This window comes from Cervus canadensis, chromosome 32 (genome assembly GCF_019320065.1).
Source record: "Cervus canadensis isolate Bull #8, Minnesota chromosome 32, ASM1932006v1, whole genome shotgun sequence".
NCBI classification, from domain to species: Eukaryota; Metazoa; Chordata; class Mammalia; order Artiodactyla; family Cervidae; genus Cervus; species Cervus canadensis.
The window spans coordinates 33,612,033-33,633,479 of record NC_057417.1 but is presented as its reverse complement, the minus strand read 5'-3'; the positions used below and the strand labels follow the sequence as shown (position 1 = coordinate 33,633,479).

Genomic DNA, 21,447 nt, shown 5'->3' with positions numbered 1-21,447 from the left:
AGTGACAGAGTATACATAAGGGCTGCGGCAATGGAAACTAATATAGCCCCCCCCCCCCAACCCACCCCTCAGTGCCCTTAGGACACCCTTGGTCCCCAGGGTTCTGCTATGGTATTCGAGTCAGTGCACACTAGTGTTTCAAGGCGGCGTTAGAGAACGCGCTAGCTTTGGGTTGCATCTCACTTTTCAGCCTTCCTCGCACGGTGTGGGAAGTGGGCAGAGGGCAGGCCCTGGGATCCCATCCCGTTCAGAATACACCTCCTCAGCTGGCTGCTGTCCTCGGCCCTCAGTTTCCCCACCTTTCCTTCTCAGGGTCACTGTTCAGACTTAGTAGAGGCTGGGGAGTGCACAGTGGGTGCTCTGAAAGCCGGAGCTAACCCCCGCTCAGAAACCTCGGCCATGTGGCCCTCTGTCCACTCTCCCACCTGGGTCGTCCTCGCCTGGAGCAACAAATGCAGCCCCAAGCAGGGCGCAGGCCCTGTCCGGCTGCCACCACTTACGCGATCGCACTCAGTCATCACAGGGCCCGGGCCTCAGACTGCGTGTCACCTTCCAGGCCCTCCTCCCACAAAAATTCTGGCGTCCCAGCCTCCAGGGCGCTTAGTTCACCCCATAAACTCGGCTAATGCTTACCACATGCGGCGGAGCTCCGCCGACCGCGCCCACCCCGCTCTGCGGGCGCCCAAGGCTCAGAACCAGGAGACTCTTCCCAGCAGGAGACCCTCCCTCTAGAGGACCCTCATCTGGGGGACCCTTGCTCTAGGAGACCCTCTTAACGCAAGGACCCTCCCCCTAGGAGACCCCCCCTCTAGTGAACCTTCCTCCTGCGAGACCCTCCCCCTAGTGGAGCCTACTCCTGGGAGATCCTTACCCTAGTGGACCCTCCCCCTGGAAGACCCTCCCCCTAGCAGATGCTTCCCCTAGGAGACCCGCCCACCCCACGCTGGGAAGCATCCCAAGCTGTGCTCCCCGCCGGCCGCTCATGACCTTGGACGCGCCTCCAAAGCCAGTGTCCACTCCTCTCAACAGGCGGCGGGTCTGCACCCAGAGGTGCCTCTAGTTGCTGGGATCTGAAAACCCGATCCGGCGTGTTTCTCGCTTGCAATCCCGGCAACTTGGCGCCTAACCACCCGAGCGCCGAGCGGGCGGGAGGGGGCGGCTCCCCGGGGGCAGCGGGGAGGGCGGGCCGGGGCGCTGCGAGAGGGGCGCCCACTAGCCGCCCGCCCGCCAGCCAGCCCGCCCCGCGGCCGCACGTCAGAGCCCACCTGCGAGCGGGCGCGCCGGGGCAGGGCGAGGCTGGACCGCCCCCGCGGGAGCCGCCCGGGTCGCGCGTGCAGAGCCGGCGCCAGCCTGCAGTGCCCACCGCGCGTCCCTAGGGGGCGCAGCCGGCGCGGGAAGCCGTCCGAGTGGAGCCCCGGGGCCCGGCGCGAAATTCCAGGCGGGCGGGCGCGGCGAGTTTGAAAGCAGGCGAGGGCGTGGGGGCGGGACGCGGGGGGCCGCGAGCCGCCTCCCCTCGGCCAATCAGCGGCGGCGGCGGGCGCGGGCGGGCGGCGCGTGCGGCCGGGCTGTGAATGGGGCGCGGCGGCGGCGGGCGAGCGAGCGGCGGCGCGCGGGCGGGCGCACTTTCTCCTCAGCGCCGGGCGGGGGCGGCGGCGTCTCCTCAGCGCCCGCCGGACCCTTGTAGAGACGCGGCGCGGCCCGGGCGCTCCGGCCGCGGAGCCGGCGTGACAGGCGTCTCCTCGCGGACAACTTCTCCCCCGCCGCGCCCCTCAGCGCCCGGCGCCCCTCAGCACTTGGACGCCCGGCTCGGAGGCCCCCGCCCGCCGTCCCGCTCTCGGGGCCCGAGGCCGGGGCCGGGGGCGGCGGCGGCTCCTCGGCATGGCCCGGGGCGCTCGGCTGGAGGCCAGCGGCGGCGGCGGCGCGGCGGGTCCGGGGCGGCCGCGGGGGTCCCGGCCCGGTCCCGAGCGGCGGCCCCGAGGAGCCCGCGCGGAGCCGGGGAGCCCCGGCGGGGACGCGGGGGAGCGCGGCGGGCGGCCGGCGACAAAGTTGAGCGCGGGCCGGCGGCGCGGGTGGTGGGCGCTCGCGGCGCTGCAGCTGCACTTGCTCCGGGCGCTGGCTCAAGGTAAGCGCGGCGCGGACGCGGGCCGGGAGCGGGGAGGCGCCCCGAGGGCCGCTCGCCCGAGCCTCCAAGTTGGGAGCCCTTCGCCCCTCAGCGCGCCGGGCGGCGCCCGCCTCTCGTCAGGGTCCGAGGCGCCGGCCACCTGGAGCCACTGCGCGCCCCCCACCCCCAGGCCCCGCCGCCCCTCAGGTCCGGCGCCCGAGCCCAGGGGGAGCCCGGCGGCTGGCGGAGCAGAACTTCGGGTGCCCGCGGCCTCGCCCTCGGCCCCGCGCCGCCCCCACCCGCCCCTGTGGCCCCCGGAGACCGCGCTGGTCTGAGGAGGTGCTGCCCCTTTGCCGGCGCCAAGTGACCACTTGAACGGGGAGGTGGCGTCTCTCCCGAGCCGAGCCTGGCCCCCGAAATCTGGGTTCTTTCCAAGACCCGTAACGTCCCCCCCCCCCCACCCCCCGGCCCCCCGAGCATCCCTGCTCGCTGAAGTTTGCAGGTCTGGGGAGGATGAAGGTGGAGGCGGGAGGCGGAGAGGTGGAAGTACCTGGCTGCACGCGCCCTCTCGGTGCGGGCTTTCACGGGGCCGCGGGCGGCTCCAGGGGCTTGGCTTCAATGGTCCTCGGCGTCGCGGGAGGCAGGGTGGATGGCAGATGCGAGCACTGAACTTAAATTAGCCATGTTCGGTGTCCAGAGAAGGTGATGTGTGTGTAGCGACGGATGATGGTTTAAATGGAATCGCATCTCAAAGGTCTGATCTCAAAACTATCATCAGATCGTGGAACAGCAGATAACTCATCCTTCTCCTGTGAATGTTAACCTGAGTGATCCGCACTGAGGTCCTCCCCTCCCTCTCCCCAAGGCTTTCTTAAGGGCCCGCTCTCGTGTTTTGCTACATGGAAACAAATTGCCATATTTCTGGTTAATTTAACTCTCCTCCATTACTTGGAAAATTTTCGTTTCGTTTGTTTGTGCTTTTTTGCTTAATGACTGACTTTGGTAGAAAAGCATTTATTTAGTCGTTTTGTAAAATGGGATCTGGAGATTGCCAGCGAAGCCAGGTTCAAATGAGGAAATCTAAATCAGTTAGGGATGACCTTTAAGATAGAAAGGGTGTTTATTAAGTTTTCCTTTTTTGCCCGCCCCCCCCCCCCCCAAAACAGTGACTTGCACTTTACAGTAAGCTCTGAACCTTAATCCATGTAAAGATTTGTGTACAAGTTCAGAGTGGAAAAATCTGGCTTTGTTTTGAAATATATACATTTCAAGTTTTTATCAGTTTGAAGGCTGTCAGTGTGTTGCTTTTTACAACTGTAATGTTAGTGACATTAACTTAAAACAAGTACTAAGACAAACTTTGTTAGGGAGGAGTATTTTATTCCTCATTGCCAGTTAAAAAAAAAAGAGGGGTATTTTACATTTACATGGTTTATAAAGTGTACAGATCTTTTAGTGTAAAATTTCAAATAGGTTGTCACAAATTTTAAATTCATTGACAGGTTTCTGTTCTCTGTGCTCTGTGAAATGTGTAATATATCCATCATTTTTTATATCATATTGAAAATTCATATTACAGGGGAGATGTCACCATTTGACAAAAGCTCATGTATCTTGAAAATGAAAATTCTGGGGCTGCAATAGATTTCTGATGGAATGATGAGTTGGCCATATGCATGGGGAATGTATTCTCTTGAATCTTATCAGATAAAATGTAACATTCTAAATGGAACACTTACCACTAGGTTAGAACCAGCCAAAAGTACTATATTACTATGTAGCTAGGTGAAGCAATTCCTAATTTCTCTTTAACTGTTTCCTTCTAATGGCCTTTCATGTGGCTAGGCTTGGCCTTGATACCTTGGGAGAAAATAAGGGCCCTATAGACTAGTAAAAGTTACGTAGTTTCACAACCCAAGTTTTAAGCAAAGTAGGTAATTGACGGTGAAGTGAAACACCAAGTTCATGTCTTCTAACTGTAACTTTTTAATAGTCCTGGAGTTTCTTTCTGCTCAGTAATGATAATTTGAATTACATAGTCTGCTTACTGGTGGGTGTTTGGGACTTTCCTCCATTGCTAAAGAGCCAAGTCTTTTTAGTTGTACAAGGCAGGTGGCAATGCATTTCCGTATGTTGTCCACTAGGGAGCCACACTTGAGTGTTAGAGAGGGTGCTTTCTGGGGCGGAGGATGGCAGGGCCACATGTGTTATTTGTGTGAAGTCTGTGGTGCCTTAGCTTTCCTGCTGGACGATTACAAGCTTCTTGATTCTGATAATGCTCAGTACTGCTGCTGCTAAGTCACTTCAGTCGTGTCCGACTCTGTGCGACCCCACAGGGGGCAGCCCACCAGCCTCCCCCATCCGTGGGATTCTCCAGGCCAGAATACTGGAGTGGGTTGCCATTTCCTTCTCCAATGCATGAAAGTGAAAAATGAAAGTGAAGTCGCTCAGTCGTGTCTGACTCTTCGAGACCCCATGGACTGCAGCTGACCAGGCTCCTCCCTCCATGGGATTTTCCAGGCAAGAGTACTGGAGTGGGGTGCCATTGCCTTCTCCGAATGCTCAGTACAGCCTTGTGTTAAGGTTGTGTTCATTGAGTGGAGAAGGGTAGGAATGCACTTCTCAGTTACTGCTTGGGGTGGTTCACAGTTCTTTCTTAGTTTCTCCTTTGGAATTATTTCCAGCCCCTTGGACTCATGGTTCTCCAGCTGTGGTGTGTATCAGAATTACTTGGGGAATTGGGTGAACTTAAAGAGAGCCTGGGTGTTCATTGGAAGGACTGATGCTGAAGCTGAAACTCCAATGCTTTGGCCACCTCACGCAAAGAGTTGACTCATTGGAAAAGACCCTGATGCTGGGAGGGATTGGGGGCAGGAGGAGAAGGCAACAACAGAGGATGAGATGGTTGGATGGCATCACCGACTCGATGGACATGAGTTTGAGTAAACTCCGGAAGTTGGTGATGGACAGGGAGGCCTGGCGTGCTGTGGTTCATGGGGTCGCAAAGAGTCGGACACGACTGAGCTGAACTGAGAGAGGGCCAGCTCTTTCTGTTCTTCAGTGAGTCACACTGAAGTGGTGAACTTGCTCCCAGGTGTCCCTGATGATACGCACCAGAGTTTGAGAACCACTGTCTTGGCTTGCTTAGTTTTTCCTCATGCCATCACCTGTTGATTCCCCATGTTTCTCAAATGTGTTTGCATGTCCCAATCACCTGCGAGCTCTAAGCAATATGGAAGGCCGACTCTCATTCCCAGAATTTGTTTTAATTGACTTTTGGTTTGACGTGAGCATCAAGAGATTTAAAAACTCAGGTGGTTCCAGTGCTCAGTCAAGTTTGAGAACCAATGTTTTAATTTTTTTTTAAATCTACGATCGCTTGATTTTTCCTTTAACCTTGTTTCTGGCTGATCTTGCGGTTCTGTAGACTGTGCACCCCCTTGCTGGACCACCCATAACTCTAGTGAGCTTTCTACACTTTTAGCTGATTTTCACTTGTTCCATGTTCAAGATCTCAAACTTTGAAATTTCTTCCAGACTTAATTAGCTTTTGAGTCACTCATTCTATTTATTCCTACCGACACTGTCAAGTTCCTGCTTTGTGCTAGTCTGGGGTTTGCATCAGAATCACCAGTGCAATTTAAAAATACCCTCATCTCTCTGGGCTCTACCTCCAACCAGCAGGTCTTTGGAGGGAGAATGTGTGTGTTTAAAAACTCCGCAGGGGATTTCTTGTGTCTTTGTGTTATGGTTTTATCCTTGTAGGCCAGTCTGATGATCATATCCAGTTCTCTGTCATCCATCCTTACCCTGACTTGCTGTGACCTGGCCTCCTACCTGGATTCCTTTTCTTGGGCAAATCTCAGCCTTCAGTAAGGTCTACTCTCCCCCTGGCTTGCTGAAGAAATCTCAAAACAGAGCTGCTTTGGTTCAATACAAATCTACCTTCATTTTGGGCCCTCCTTGCTTCCCATCCTCCCAGAGTGGTTTGTTTCCACTATTCGTCTTATTCCTACACCCACTTCTCCTCACATCTTTGTAATTTGAGTCTCAAGTGGAACTTGAGTTCCAGGCTGCCAGCTTCACCACAGTCTTCATGGTGCCACCCTTAGTAGCGTTCAGGTGCATCTTATTAGCCCACGGCTGGCTTAACAGATGGCAACTGGCCACTTGGTTGGTAGCCATCCTGTAGATCTAATAATAAGCGATTATCACCCTCTGTGCAGTCTTACGAATGGCCACCTGTACCTCACCTTCCTGCGCCCTTATTATGTGCCAGGCACGATGTGCTTTACAGGTAGGCTCATTTGTTCTTCACAACAACCCCAGGGAGTCAGGTAGCATTTTGTACTCACTTGGCTTACGAGGAAGCCGAGGTCCTGAGCTATTAACTAATTTGCTTAGGGTCTCAGGGCTAGTGGTAGAACCAGATTGGAAGGCAGACTGCCTGATTCACGGTTTCTGTGCATAACCAGTGGACTGGGGGGTCTCCCGTGCAGCCTGTGGCTTTATGGGGGAGGGGGCAGGAGGGGGGACCAGTCTGATCGATACCAGAGGGAAGATGGCGGCTGATGTTTTCCAAACGCTGTACTGAGTTACATGACCTCAAGGTTCAGGTTACCTTATTTACTGTTCCCATAGAACAATAAAAACTACATTAAACAGTCTGGGAAATAGAGAGGAATATGCACAACCCTCTGCATATACCTGTACCTCTCCTATAGTAAAATGACTTGCCGTTTTGCCTTTTCTTTTTGAAGATTTTTTTCCCTCATAATGTAAATACCAAATTACAATTGAGAATGGGATTTTGGCAGTCCGTTGGCAGATTTGAACCCCCCAAAACTGACCACTAGGAGCATACTAACCATTTCTTTGAAAGACACTTGGAAAATGCTCACTCAAGTACACGTATTTAAGTTCCTTAAATGGAAATAGAGAGGTGGGGTTTGTGAGGTACTGATCTTTTGTTAGCAGGCATTTTATCTAACCCCAGTTCAGTTTAGCTACATATTGGGATTATATCTAACCAGAAAGTTTCTTATGTCACCAAATATTGGAGTAAAGCAAAGTCACTCTGGAAAGCTAAATGGGTGATGAAGTGGAATCAAACAGGATATTATACTTTAGTCCTACCTGTGTGTGTGCTCAGTCACATCCGACTTTTCGAGACTCCATGGACTGTAGCCCGCCAGGTTCCTCTGTCCATGGGAATCTCCAGGCAAGAATACTAGAGTGGGCTGCCATTGCCTTCTCCAGGGGATCTTCCTGACCCAGGGATCAAACCTGCACCTCCTGCACTGGCAGGAGGATTCTTTACCACCAGGGCCACCTGGGAAGCCCTCTAAATTCTACCTACTAGTTGCCTTCATATTCTGTCCATCCTGAGTCCTCGGGTTGTTTTCCTGGGGGACCTTGGAGGGGGGAGGGAGTGCCTTCTTCCAGGTGTCCCTGAGGTCAGAGACCAGTAATGTCTGCTAAGTACATCTAAAGACTGAAACAGAGTGAAAACTCAGAAACTGGATTTTGACTAGGTTATGAGTTAAATTTCTGTAAGAAGTAAGGAAAGCAGTAGTTTTGAAAGTAGACTCTTTTAAGAGTCCAAATACATGAAAGATGAGTAAAGTGAGGATGGGGAATGAAAATCAGGTTGAAAGGTATAGTATAAAGAGGAGTTAAAGTACAATTATCTAAAAAATAAAAGTAAAGTTCTCGATGTAAGTTTTATGTTCTGGCTAAGACTTGGGGTAAGCAGTCACTGTTTTTACCTAATGTAACTGGGCATTTTAATACATATATAGTCCCCTTCATTCTAATTTGACTTCCTCATTTCCATAAGGTATTTTCTTAAAATTTACCCTCAGTTTGTAAATCTTTTAATAAAACAGCTTTTATTTTTTATTTTAAAATATTAATTTTAAAAATTATTTTAATTAAATAAATTATTTTAAATTAATTAATTAAAAAATTTATTTAAAAAATAAAATAGTCTCTTTTAATATAAACATTTGTACCTTATTTTGTCACATGGGGCTGCAGTGATGGCATCTCATGTCATTCTTTTGTAGTAGTGCATAGAAGTTAGTCTTATGTTTTTTTAATGATTCCCTGAAATAGAAAAGTCTCTCATAGTTTGATAAATACCACCTGCCAGTTATTGATCCCATACCTGACACCTGTTCTGGAGAAATACATTGTTACTAACCTTGCAGCTTCGCTACTTGGATACTACTCTTACCATGTCCAAATACCGAGTTAAGGATGTATGGGAGCAGTGCTGCAGGAAGCGCTTGCTTGCTGTTTGCTCCTCTGGTGTTGAGGCGGTCTGACCCCCTGACAGGCCGCTCTGAAGACAGACTCATTGCCTTGGTCTGGCTTCAGGCTCCCTGTCCCCAGGGTCTCCTGTGGGTATTGTGGGAATGAGAACAGTTTATAAAGCTTTCCTAGGAAAAAGGTTATGGTGAATGCAAAAGGCATTGGGATAAGGGTTAGTAGACCCAGTTTTTATTTCATTCTGTAACTAACTTGTCTTATTAGCAGGTCTCTTAGCTTCTGAGTTGATTTTTTTCTCACCTGTGAAAGTTGGAGGTTAAACTACACCTTCAGAATTGTCCTGCCATGATTTTTTGATCTGTATTTTGTCACATCTTTTCTGCCCTTTACCAAGCTTCTGTGTCCTCCATCTGGGGATTCTATAACTCCATATGTCTTAGCTCTTAGAACCTAATTCTCTTCATTTTGCTTTTGCTGTGGTATTTACAATGTGGAAGACAACTAAGATGCAATATGATATTTCTCCTTAGGTGCTGCCATCTTACACATGATATATTTACTCTAGCCTGAAAGTGGTTCATACTCAAAATTTTAGGTTCTCTAAAATGAATTAGTGCCGCAATTTATCAATGTAGACCTGAAGTTTGGAGGAATAAATTTCTTTAAAATGTGAGATGCTTATTTATTTAAATGGCTGGAAGAAAAAAGGGCAAGACTAATTGAAATCTAGGAGGTAATTAATGCAGTGAGAAAATTTAAAAGAGATGAAATAGTGATATGAGAATGTTTGTGTTTGCTGGGCAGTGACCATCAGTAATTGACGGGATTAGTAGATGCTGTCTGTTTCTGGGTGAAACCTAGCTGTGTTGGTTGCCTTCATTAGGGACTTTCAGTAAATCAAATGGTTCTCAAAATTCACAATAATTATTTTTCACTTTAAAAGGCTTAGCTGGCATGCTGTTGGTATACAGACAATGTCTAGTGAAGATAACAGCTATCAATTAAATCTAGTTTCTTAATAATGAATGTCAGTCAGATGAATCTTCTAATGTACTGATATTTGGAGATGAGCTTGTTGAACACGGGCCAAGTCTGTAGTTTCTGCAGTGTTTTGGGGATGCATGAGTATGTGTGTGTCTCTGTATCTTTGGGGATGTAGGCTTATGAGAATGGGCTAGACTCCTGGGCCCATATTATCACCTAGATAAATTTAGCCTTTGATGTAGTGTTTTGTTGCCTTTTCTCTCTTCCAGAACTCTCCTCTGTATTCTAGACATGATTCTTTATTGTGAGAGGCTTGGAAGCTCTCATATATGTAAGCTTGATTTTTATGAAGATGAATGATCTTTCCAAGAGAAAAAATATAGGAAGGCAACTAAAGAATGACTATGGCATTTGGAAGAGGAATATGGCTACTCAGAGTGATGTTAGTTACCTTTCTTAAGAATTTTACCAACCTAAACAGGCTAGTTGAGAAAGTTAGATTTCGGGTGAGGAGAGATAGCATAGCTTATATCACATGGGTATAACCTGTTCATGTGTTACATCCACAGGTATCTGTGGGTTTTTCTCTTTAGTGTGAGCCTTAATTTTGTATATATTTGCGGTTGAAGGTCAGTTCTATCTCACCTTCCCTCTAGGTGTTAAATGTGATGCAAAAAGAATAGGGAAGTTTTGACTTTGTGGACCAAGCCCTCTGTAAATGAGTGTCAGTGTTGATTTAATACATGAACCACCAGATGGCAAGAGGAAAAGTATTTATGTAGGATGTAATCTCTAGTTTGTGTAGCTATTTTTTTCCCCTGCCTTCTATGGTACACTGCTTTTCAGCACTTCATGCAATATATAAAATTCTCAGCTATAAGCAAGGTGAATTCATAATACCTTACAATGCAAATCATAGCCAGGAAATAAAGTAGTGGTAAAGTATTACTTGGGAGAAAAAAGACATTTTATTTACATGAGTGCATATGTAAACTGTTCCCAGAGGGAGTGGGTTTCCAAGGATGCAACTTTATGATTTATATTATTGTACAGTTATGCTTTTTCTACTAATTTTTTTTTATTCAGTGTTTAGCTCTACAGCAATCTATGATGATTTGCAGAACATAAAAGAAAACATGGCTCTTAGCCTCCAGCATTTTATGTAACACCTTTAAAAGGAGGAGATACATGAGTTAACAAACATTGTGTGTGTTTATGTATTTTCTGGCCAAAGGTATTTTCACTTTATGTGGAATTTGTTTTTGCTCTGTATGTGTGTCCCCCTTTTCTAAGTGTGTCTTCTTGGCTTTTCTAAGGTTTTTTTTTTCCCCCCTTAGCTAAGACTCTCTTGGTTGCAAACTAGAAACTCAGTCTGAATGACTTAAGAAAAAATGATTTTATTGAAGGCATCTTGGGGTGTCAGTGTTACAAGAAGAATACTTTGAAACTTGGCAAATTTAGGATTCAGCTCCATCTCTGGGATCAGTTCAGTTCAGTTGCTCAGTTGTGTCCAACTCTTTGCAACCCCATGGACTGCAGCACACCAGGCTTCTCTGTCCATCACCAACTCCAGGAGCCTACTCAAACTCATGTCCATCATGTCAGTGATGCCATCCAACCACCTCATCCTTTCTTGTCCCTTTCTCCCACCTTCAATCTTTCCCAGCATCAGGGAATAAAGTTCTTTGCATAAAGATGAGTCAGTTCTTTGCATAAAGTGGTCAAAATATTGGAGTCTCAGCTTCAGCATCAGTCCTTCCAATGAACATTCAGGACTGATTTTCTTTAGAATTGACTGGTTGGATCTCTTTGCAGTCCAAGGGGCTCTCAAGAGTCTTCTCCAACACTATAGTTCGAAATCATCAGTTCTTCCACACTCAGCTTTCTTTACAGTCCAACTCTCACATTCATACATGACTACTGGAAAAACCATAGCTTTGACTATATGGACCTTTGTTGGTCAAGTAATGTCTCTGCTTTTTAATATGCTGTCTAGGTTGGTCATAGCTTTTCTTCCAAGGAGCAAGCATCTTTTAATTTCATGGCTGCAGTCACCATCTGCAGTGATTTTGGAGCCCCCCAAAATAGTGTCTCACTGTTTCCATTGTTTCCCCATCTATTTGCCATGAAGTGATGGGACCGGATTCCATGATCTTAGTTTTCTGAATGTTGAGTTTTAAGCCAACTTTATCACTCTCCTCTTTCACTTGCATCAAGAGGCTCTTCAGTTCTTCACTTTCTACCATAAGGGTGGTGTCATCTGCATTTCAGAGGTTATTGATATTTCTCCCAGCATTCTTGATTCCAGCTTGTGCTTCACCTAGCCCGGCATTTCTCATGATGTACTCTGCATATAAGTTAAATGAACAGGGTAACAATATACAGCCTTGATGTACTCCTTTCCTGATTTGGAACCAGTCTGTTGTTCCATATCCAGTTCTAACTGTTGCTTCTTGACCTGCATACAGATTCCTCAGGAGGCAGGTCAGGTGGTCTGTATTCTTATCTCTAAGAATTTTCCACAGTTCGTTGTGATCCACACAGTCAAAGGCTTTGGCGTAGTCAATAAAGCAAAAGTAGATGTTTTTCTGGAACTCTCTTGCTTTTTCAGTGATCCAACAGGTGTTGGCAATTTGATCTCTGGTTCCTCTGCCTTTTCTAAATCTAGCTTGAACATCTGGAAGTTCACTGGAGCCAAAAATTCAAAACCTCTCAGGTGCTGTCCTCTTTGTCTTCATCTCTGTTTGCTTCTGTTCCTGTCTTGGGGTCCTTCTTGATGCTCACTGAAATTGCCTTTCTCTTTGTGACTAAAATGGACTGCCACCAGTCTCTGCATTCTTACTGCCTCAGACTCTGAAATAAAGATTGAATTAATGCTTTGGTTGTGAAATAGTCAGGTTTGCATTTTAAAAGCATTATCTTGAGAAGAAAAAAAATTTTTTTGATTGCAAAATTGAGAATGGGTTGGGAGAAACCAGAATGCCTATAGACAAGTTAGACGGTGTCACCTTTTGACGTGAGAGAAAGTTGTAGCTTGGGCCAGGGTGGTAGAGTTGGAGATGAGAGAGGAGGACGGATGGGTTGAGAGAGAAATAGGGGACAAAAGATGAACAGGATTTGGCAATAGGTTGGATACAGAGGCTGAGTGAGAATGTCGGGGGGTAGCACCCAACTTTCCGACTTGCCTGACTGGTTGATTAGGGGAGTCAGTCACTGAGGTTAGACTACCTTAATTTGGGCAGGGTGATCACGATTTTCAGTGTACTAATATGAGGTACCTTTGAGGCATCCAGACAGACTTGTCAAGAAGATGTTTGGATGTTATTTTTGCAGTTAGAGGATAGCTCTGGGCATTTGATATAATTACTTGTGGAGATAATATAGCCTGTTAAGAGGATAGACTTGGCATAAAATAAAATCGACCCCTAAAAACTAGCTGTGCTTCCTTGGGTTGGCTACTTAATCTTCTTTAAGCATTATTTCTCATCCCTGAAGTATACTTGTACAATGTACTTTCTTAATTGTACCTACTTCATATAGCTTTTGTGAGGATCAGTTGATGTGATCACAGATAAGGAAGGTAGTTAGAACCTAGCCAAGTACATAGTACCTCTCCAGTATATGTTAGGCAGTGGTATGGTTGTTTACACTTTCATGAAGAGGAATCATGCCTCATTCATTTTGTCTTTTCCCATAGTTCCGAAGTGTTAGTCACTCAGTCGTGTCAGACACTTTGTGACCCCATGGACTTGTAGCCCACCAGGCTCCTCTGTCTATGGAGATTCTCCAGGCAAGAATACAGGAGTGGGTTGCCGTTTCCTTCTTCAGCGGGCTCCTCCTGACCCAGTGATCGAACCTGGGTCTCCTGTGTTGAGAGAGCCATCAGGGAAGGAACAAGCCACTAGGACAGAATGGGGGCCTGTAAACAGTTGCCGTGGCCAGAGTGTGGTCATGTCAGTGCGGCAGTGACTGCCTGGTTACACTGAAGGAGGAGGAGAGGGACTGATGAGAAGGGGTTTAGTGTGAGGGCCGAGAAAAGGTCGTTGGACTTGTTGATACAGTGGTAAATGTTGATTCTGTTTAGTATAATTTCACTAGAGTTGTAGGACTATAAGGCAGATTGAAGTTGATTAAAGAATGAATGGATGGTGAGAAAATGGAGTCAACAGGTGTTTTTCTCATACAGTTAAAACTCTAGCAAGCAAAGAACTACAAAGGCATTTGAAGTGTATAGTGACAATGCCTTGGGAATATTTATTTTTTCCAATTTAAAAACTGTTCTCAAGGCTGAAAAAAATTGTGGGCTGTTGTCATCTGGCAAAATTGTAAGTAATCATCACAATTCTCTGAAGTGATCAATTCACAGTTTCATAGTTTGTGACTCCTGGAGGCTTCTAGCAACTTGCTACTGGAGCTGACGTAGAAGACTTCCACTCCCACCCTGCTGTAAACACATTGCAACTGTGGACAAAAGAGAACAGGGCAAGTGGGAGCATTCCTGAGCCTGGGGAACCAGGGATCCCAAAGGTCAGAAGTGGAAAGAGAATTCAAAGCCAGGGTATAATTGGGAGCTCAAGGGCAGGTGGTTTTAGATCTGGGTATAGGACCCAAGGGTCTCGTGAAGGAACAGGAGACATGGTCTTAGGTCTGCTTAAAGAAGGAAGGCGGAGTTGGGGTCTTCCAGTATAAAATCTTGAGGGGTGTCCCATGTGTGAAAAGAAGACTAGAAAATCTCACCCACTAGACTGAGGGAGTACAAAGAAACGTGTTGTCCTCCTGAGGTTGTGAGTAACTAGGAATAAAAAAAGCAAGTCCATACATCACATTGGGGGTAGGTTGAAACTTAACATTTCTTGCAGTGTAACTTACCCTCAAGCTAAGAAATTAGCACAAAATCTGGTCCAGAGCTGTGGGAGCCCTCAGAAATAAGTGTGAAGCTGTCCTGCAGAGCAGGGGAACAACCTGGGACTCGATAGAAGAAACCACTCGTGCTCAGGATGGACTTGGAATAGAGCATGCCAGTCACACAAGGGAATGAATCATTATGAAGGAGCTGTGGCAGACGTTATAAATAGGAGAGAGGTGCTCCTGGGACATGGGACAGAAATCACTTGGTTAAAATTATTAGCGATAATAAGACTACAATGAAAGAACATCACAGATTGGGAAGAGAACACATAGATTTGGAAAGGAACCAAGTAGAATTTCTAGAAACCTCAAGTAACCTCAGTGCATAGGTTAAACAGCTGAGTGGATATAAATGAAGAGAAAACTATTGATCTTTGAGGGGTTCTGAAGAAATTGCTTGGGAGAGAGAGTGGAAAATGAGTGGTTAAGACTTATGAAATTTAGTACAAGAAAGTTCACTGTTACCTTCTGTGAGTTTCCTGAAAGAGAAAATAGAATGGGAGAGAGACTCTTCAAAGATATAATGGTTGACATTTTTCCATAATAAATGCAAGGCTTACTTCTTAGGTTCAGGAAGCACAGTGAACCCCAAGCAAGATACAAACAATTCCATACTAGACACACTGTACCTGAAACACTAGAAACAAGATAGAAGTAACTGGAGGAAAGTCATTGTCTAGACTAGAAAATGTTTTGTTGGTGGCAGACAGTGATAGACTGCTATCTTCAAGGTGCTTTTGGAGGCATCAGCCTGACATTCTGTATCCATATGAAGTAATAGTCAAGGGTAAAAATGAAACAGAAGTTTTGTAGATGAAGACCTAGTCAATCACTTTTGCTGAAGGAACTACTGCAAGATGTACTTCAGGAAGAGAGAAATTGAAAACTGAAAGAAGGAGTGAAATACAAATAGTGAAGTGCTGTCAGAGGGTTCAGAATCTGGCGGATCAGCTAAACAGAATCCTGGTAGGGCTACGAGTAGGCAGGTCGGTTAAAGTCTGGAATTCAGCTTAGCACTTGGGAACACAAAGATGAAGGATTCAGGCAAAAAAGACACTGGGCAACAGCAGTGATGAATTCCTTGTCTACATGATAAGATTCATGCCACTCTGGACCAATGTTAAGACCTCCATGTTTAGCCAACACATTCCATAGTGACCTCCTTAACATTCTGAATTGGGGTCTTAGCTGTGGAAAAGTAGGACTTGAATCTTAGCTATCAGAGATTCAATGCACAAGGGTAAACTACATTTAACATTTGAAGGAAAGCATACATATGGAGGGAGGACCATCATTAAGATACAAAGAAGCTCAGTGGATGAGGATAAATTGCAGATGAGAGAGTTGACTTTTGCCATTTTGTGTCAACTTGATATGATTGGCTAGTGGTTTTGACCAACTCCTGGACTTTGAAAATTGCTTAAATCTAGTATCACAGTATTATAAAAACAACAGTCATCTGGATCTTAACTTTGCTGTTCCCTGTGGGATCACAAGTGTGAGAAAGGAAAGTTGTGGTATGCTTTTATGTGGATAGATACTTTATAGCAAGTTAAAATCTATAGTTTAGCATTTTTTTTATCTGGAAATACAGCTCAAGAGGACTTTTAGAAACTACAGTTCCTTGTTTTGCAAGTTGCTCTTTCTTGGGTAAATAAACTTAATTTCATCATAGAGACTATTGAGAATAAAAAACTCTAAAAAATAAACAAAACCCAAACCCCATTTGCCCTTCTCCGAAGTCAGCTAGTGAGGAAACACTGGGAGTCTTAACCTGCTCTGACCCCCATCCCCCCACTTTTAGGGACTAAGTTGGGTTGGATGGAGTCCCGTGCCCTGTATGTAATAGTCAGCGTCAGGCAGCTCTTACCAGAATGGTGAGACCCAAATTTTTAAGGCATCTTTTCTAATGGCTGATGTAGCACATGAGAAAACTACTGTACTATGTTGGTATTAAAAAGATGGTGTAGAAGTGAATCTAATTGACATGGAAGGATGTTCAGAATATATTAGGTCAAAAATGAGGTTATAGCATGGTTTGTACAGTGTGATAGCATGTCTTTATTGAGTGCTTCTCAATATGTGCTGAGGCCTGTCTATGCAAGATCTTATCTTGTGACAGTCCGTATTTCGTAGATGCAGAAATTGAGGTACAGGGAGTTTGAGGTCACCACTTAGTAAGTGATGCAAATGGTCTTTGAACGTAGTTCTGGCCGTCTCCAGCACCCCTGCTCCTGCCCCAGCCCTGTGCTGCCCGCTGCGTGTGACCGAGCACGTGTGGTGGGGTGTTTCTGATGCTGGGTCGTTCATCCATGCATCAGTAGAAAAGGACCTGGGACGTGGTGTGCTGGTACGTTGGGAGCACTGGCTCGCGATGACTTTATTTCCTTTTAGTTTCCTCTAATTTCTAATTGTTCTATAATGGCCTTGGGTTGCTTTTGAAATCAGAAATAGCATAAAATCTTATAGAACGGTATAACAGACTAAAGAAGGTAATGGGGATATAATTTTAAGTCAGAAATGGATAAGAAATTACTGTTTTATATTCAGCAAGTATGGTTGAAGGAATAGACTAGTCTGCTTAAAGTGCTTATCTCTCTATTATGGGAAATTTTTCTTTTTTTCTGTAAGTTCTAAGTTTCAAACAATAAGCATTTATAACTTTAAAAAAATTGTGAAAGCAATTATTATTTGCCATAATGTGATATTAGTGAATTTTGGGAGGAATATGGTATTAAAGTAATTTAGTGGTTCAGCCTGAGATTGCATTAATGGAGACTTGAGATTTTGGTGCTTTTTTTCTATTCAAGGAAAATTAAATTATTGTTTTGGGCCTTATTTTGTTCACCTACTTGAAAAAGGCATTCAGTATCTTAAATTACAGGCTTATTGTAAGAACAAAAACTCCTTTGAAAGGTGAGTTGATAAACACATTTGTACCATCGATTTTTTAGTTAGTGATGTTTAATATTTTATGATTCTGGTGTCACTTCTCCCAGTAACAGCTCTGATATCAAATACATTTAATAAGTTTAAATTTTAATGATATTATGTACAAAAACTTTGCAGCATGTAGCTTGTGTTCAATGAAAATTAGTAATTTTAAATTTGTGTTTTATATAAATTATGAACTAATACATATATATTAAATATAAATGCAAATCACAAGAGTATTATGTATGAATGCAGTAGTATAGTTGGCCACAAAAGATGCTGTCTTCTAAGAATGACTCTGGTACCCAGCAGGGAACCCCATTGGCTGTTTTTTGCTCTGTCATTTCTTGATTTGTTTTCATGGAGTTTTGCAAAGTCCTGCAGCTTCAGAGCTTCTCTGGTTCTTGCTGACCTTGAAGTTTACATGCTTGACTTTTCCTCAGGTTTGTTTTCCAGTATGACTTCCTTTTGCTTAAGCTAGCCTGTGTAGTTTTTTCTTGGAGCAAACAATATTCAGACCTTTTCAGCTTGAGTTTTAGAGCTGGGCTCAAATCCTGGGTTTGCCATTTATAAACTGTGTCACTTTGGGCAAGGTACATAACCTGTCTGTTTCAGTTGCTCATTTATGAAATCAGAAGTTAGTATCTCTTCACAAGGTTTTTATAAGGATTAGAAGAGAAAATGTATGGGAAGGCATAGTAAGCACTGTCAGTAATTTTGAACCGTATTATAAATTAAAATACTGTACAAGTTCTAATAGTAACTATTTCAAGGCAAGCAAAGGAACATGTACTGAATTCTGAATGGGCATATTACTCATTAAATTACAACAAATGGATTTGGTCTTTGCCTGTTTTGATCTTGCTTTCGTCTTAACCACATTCTAGATTAATTGGAAAGTGAAAATTCCCCCCTCTAACCCTGCTTACGGCACTGTTGTGCCTTCAGCTCCTCCTCCGTTTCTGTGGCTTGGCTGCCTCCTGTGGCTGTGCTCCCCTTGGCCTCCAGGCGTGGGCTCTTCTCTGTTCCTGTCCTCTTGGCTTTCTGTTCTGAGGGGCTTGTTCTCCCCTTCCTCACCAAGACCGCTTCCCTGAGTCTCTCCTCCACGTTCACCACAGTTTCTGTGTGGCAGCATGTGCGGGCCACGTTTAGGATGTGAGCAATGTTAATAGGTGCCCTTTGATTGTGAAAACATCTAGAAATGGTGCTTTATTAAAGTAGATGTGCCTTTGTGGTTCTTAAGCCTCTTTCTTTCATTTAGTTTTGGTAAGCAAGGAGGCTTAAGGTGTCTTTTCATGACAGGATTTTAGTTTACAATTATGTGTTATTATGTAGTGCTTATTCCTTATGAAAAATTATGAGTGGGAGAAGGATCTACTTTTCTCATCCTGGTCCTTTCTACTTGAGGTCATCACTGTTCTCTGATTATTCTCTCAGTGATAATTTTTGTGTAAGGCAAGCACATATGTGTATCCCCCCCCCCCCCACCCTTTAGTCATTATACAGATGGTAGCGTACTGTTACATACTTTGGAGACTGGCCTCAGCGTAGTTTTTCACTTAATAATGTGTCATTTCATGTTAGCAAATACAGATGTATCTTATTTTTAAATACATACATAGAAAATGTGCTTGTAAGTCATTGGCTATGGTGTATTGGCATTATAACATGATGATATCTTGAGTTTTAGAGCTGGGTTCAAATCCTGGGTTTGCCATTTATAAACTGTGTCACTTTGGGCAAGGTACATAACCTGTCTGTTTCAGTTGCTCATTTATGAAATCAAAAGTTAGTATCTCTTCACAAGGTTTTTATAAGGATTAGAAGAGAAAATATATGTAAAGCACTTAACACAATGTCTTGCTTAATATTAATAAATCATAGCTGTTTTTATGCTCCTGAATTTATCAGATCAAATGAACCACTAATGTGTTTCTCCTTCCTCAACGAAAGTAGAATACACAGGAGGCATTACATGTTTCTTGATCTCTTAACTAAGCTTGGTTGTCCTTTTTCTTCCAGTCTATTATTGTTTATATTCTGTCCCGCTCCCCTCCTCACCCTCTCCCCAGTCAATAATATGTATTTCTTTTACTTGTGTGGTTTCTTACTGATCAGTGGTATCCTCCTGCCATTGCATTGTTGCTTTTCAGTTGCTAAGTCGTGCTGACTCTGTGACCCCATGGACTGCAGCATGCCAGGCTTCCCTGTCCTTCACTCTCTCCCGGAATTTGCTCAGACTCATGTCCATTGAGTTGGTGATACCATCTGACCACTCACCCTCTGTTGCCCCTTCTCCCCCTGCCGTCGGTCTTTCGCAGCATCAGGGTCTTTCCCGGTGAGCTGGCTCTCTGCCTCAGGCGGCCAGACTTAGGTGCTGTCATGTGTGCTTTAGTATAAACCTCAGCAGAGAGGGCGTATTTCTGTTGATGATTCTCTGGAGTGAATTTAATGTTGGCAATCACATTTAGTCATGTCACTAGACCGGATGATTCTTCTTGTGACTGGGATTTCAACTGGGATAGAACTGAGATTTGGATACAGATGGCAGAGAGGGTTAAGTGTGGGCCTGAGATTCTAAGGAGGCACTTCAACTGTGGGCCTGTCTGGAAGTGGCCCTAGGAGGCCGAGCCGTACTGGGGGAGTGTGTGTGTGCATGGGTGGATGTATGCAGTGATACACTGTTCACTAAAAACTATCAGGAGAAGTCAGAGGCAGTGGGTTCTCATGGGGAATAGTATGCAGGGTATGGTGTGTTTTTATAAAAAAGAAAAAAAATTGGTGTGTATAAACCAGATGAGCTTCCTTACTGAGCTCTTTTAATGTTCTGCTCCAGGGTACAAGCTGTCTAGCTGTGGGAAGCCCCCAGCCTTTTCCACAGGGGAGGCATGAGTCTCACTTGATGGTGTCTGCCAAGCTGTCACACTTGGAGAACTGAGGATTGGTGCACCCAGGAATACTTGTGGACCTTTTAAGGGGGTTGAGTGCCTGTAAGTGTCTAGGGGCTTAACTGCCCAGTTTAAGGTGTTAATTCACATCAGTGTGATTTCATCTGTTCCCACCAACTTGTGTGGCCTAAACAAGCTGGCTTATATTTGAGAGGTTTCTTTTGTCCTCTCTTCGAGATTGCATTTTCTGGCTTCTTGGATTTGATAGGTTTCCGTTACCTGAATAATACATATGTGCACTGTTTGATAATCTTAACATTTTGTCCCCATTGAGTTTCTATCATATGTTGTGGTCATGAGTGAGGGTCTGTTATCTACTCCCAAGGTATCTGGTGATGGTCTGCATGTCCTTGGTCTGTATATTGCCAACTCAGATAGCCTTTCTGCCATGGAACTGTAATCACTGAAAGAAATATATAGATGTAGCAATTGAAATACATTTGAAATGTTCTGTTCAGGGAGTTCACTTTTGTTATGGTTTCTTTACATTAAAAATCTGATTTCCTCCATTTGTCTAGATCTATTCCATTCTTAGAAATTCTTTTTTTTTTTTTTCATTTACTTTTCTGCAAATTTGAACATTTAAAGAGATGACAGCTCAACTCTGTACCAAGGCTTTCTGAGAAAGTGAGAGAATGAATTTCATTTTAGAATAGCTCAGAAGTGGTAGAGGGTGTGGTGTGGCAGAATCATAGTTCTTCTGCCTTTTGAAACCAGCCTTCCAGATTCATTTCTCCTTGCCCCATTCTATCTGATGTGTGGGTTTAAGAAGCACCAGATAATTCTGCCTGTTACACAATTTCCCTGTCTCTCCCTCCTCACCCCTTGTACATGGATAAATACACTCAAAGAGTTAGCCATTCTAATTCCAGACATCTTTGTCCTCTTTTGCAGTTGGAGGTTCCTCGCATCCCACCACCCTGCCCCCTGCCATCCCATGTTCTTACCTTACACATAATACCTTGAACTCTATGAAGAAAGCTACAAGTAAAATTAAAATATATGCATTTTTCTATTATACAGAATGAGAACTTGTGTTCCTGTAGATTGCTGCTTAGCATTCAGAATTGTGTATTTCAGCATCAGAGTTCCTTCTTTAAAAAACTGGCCATGTTTAATATTGAGTTTTTGTTTGTTTTGGTTGGTATATGAACACTCTAAAGATAGAGGAAGCTGTTTGACTAATTTTTGTTGTTACAAATAAGTCATTAGAAATCAAACCAAATCTGTAGTGCCAGTTCATGGTCTTTGTAGACTTTTGTCAAATATCTTACACATTTTAAGCAATTTCTGTTTTAC

General features: G+C 44.8%; 1 protein-coding gene across 1 annotated transcript in view; it reads left to right on the top strand.

The window, feature by feature from the left end:
- The first annotated feature begins 1,574 nt into the window (after positions 1 to 1,574).
- SDK1 (sidekick cell adhesion molecule 1) overlaps positions 1,575 to 21,447 on the top strand; it is a 724,732-nt gene continuing 704,859 nt past the window's right edge. The window contains exon 1 of the mRNA XM_043455307.1: positions 1,575 to 2,122. Coding sequence (XP_043311242.1) covers positions 1,879 to 2,122 — 244 coding nt within the window. The 5' untranslated portion in view covers positions 1,575 to 1,878. The remainder of the gene's footprint in view (positions 2,123 to 21,447) is intronic.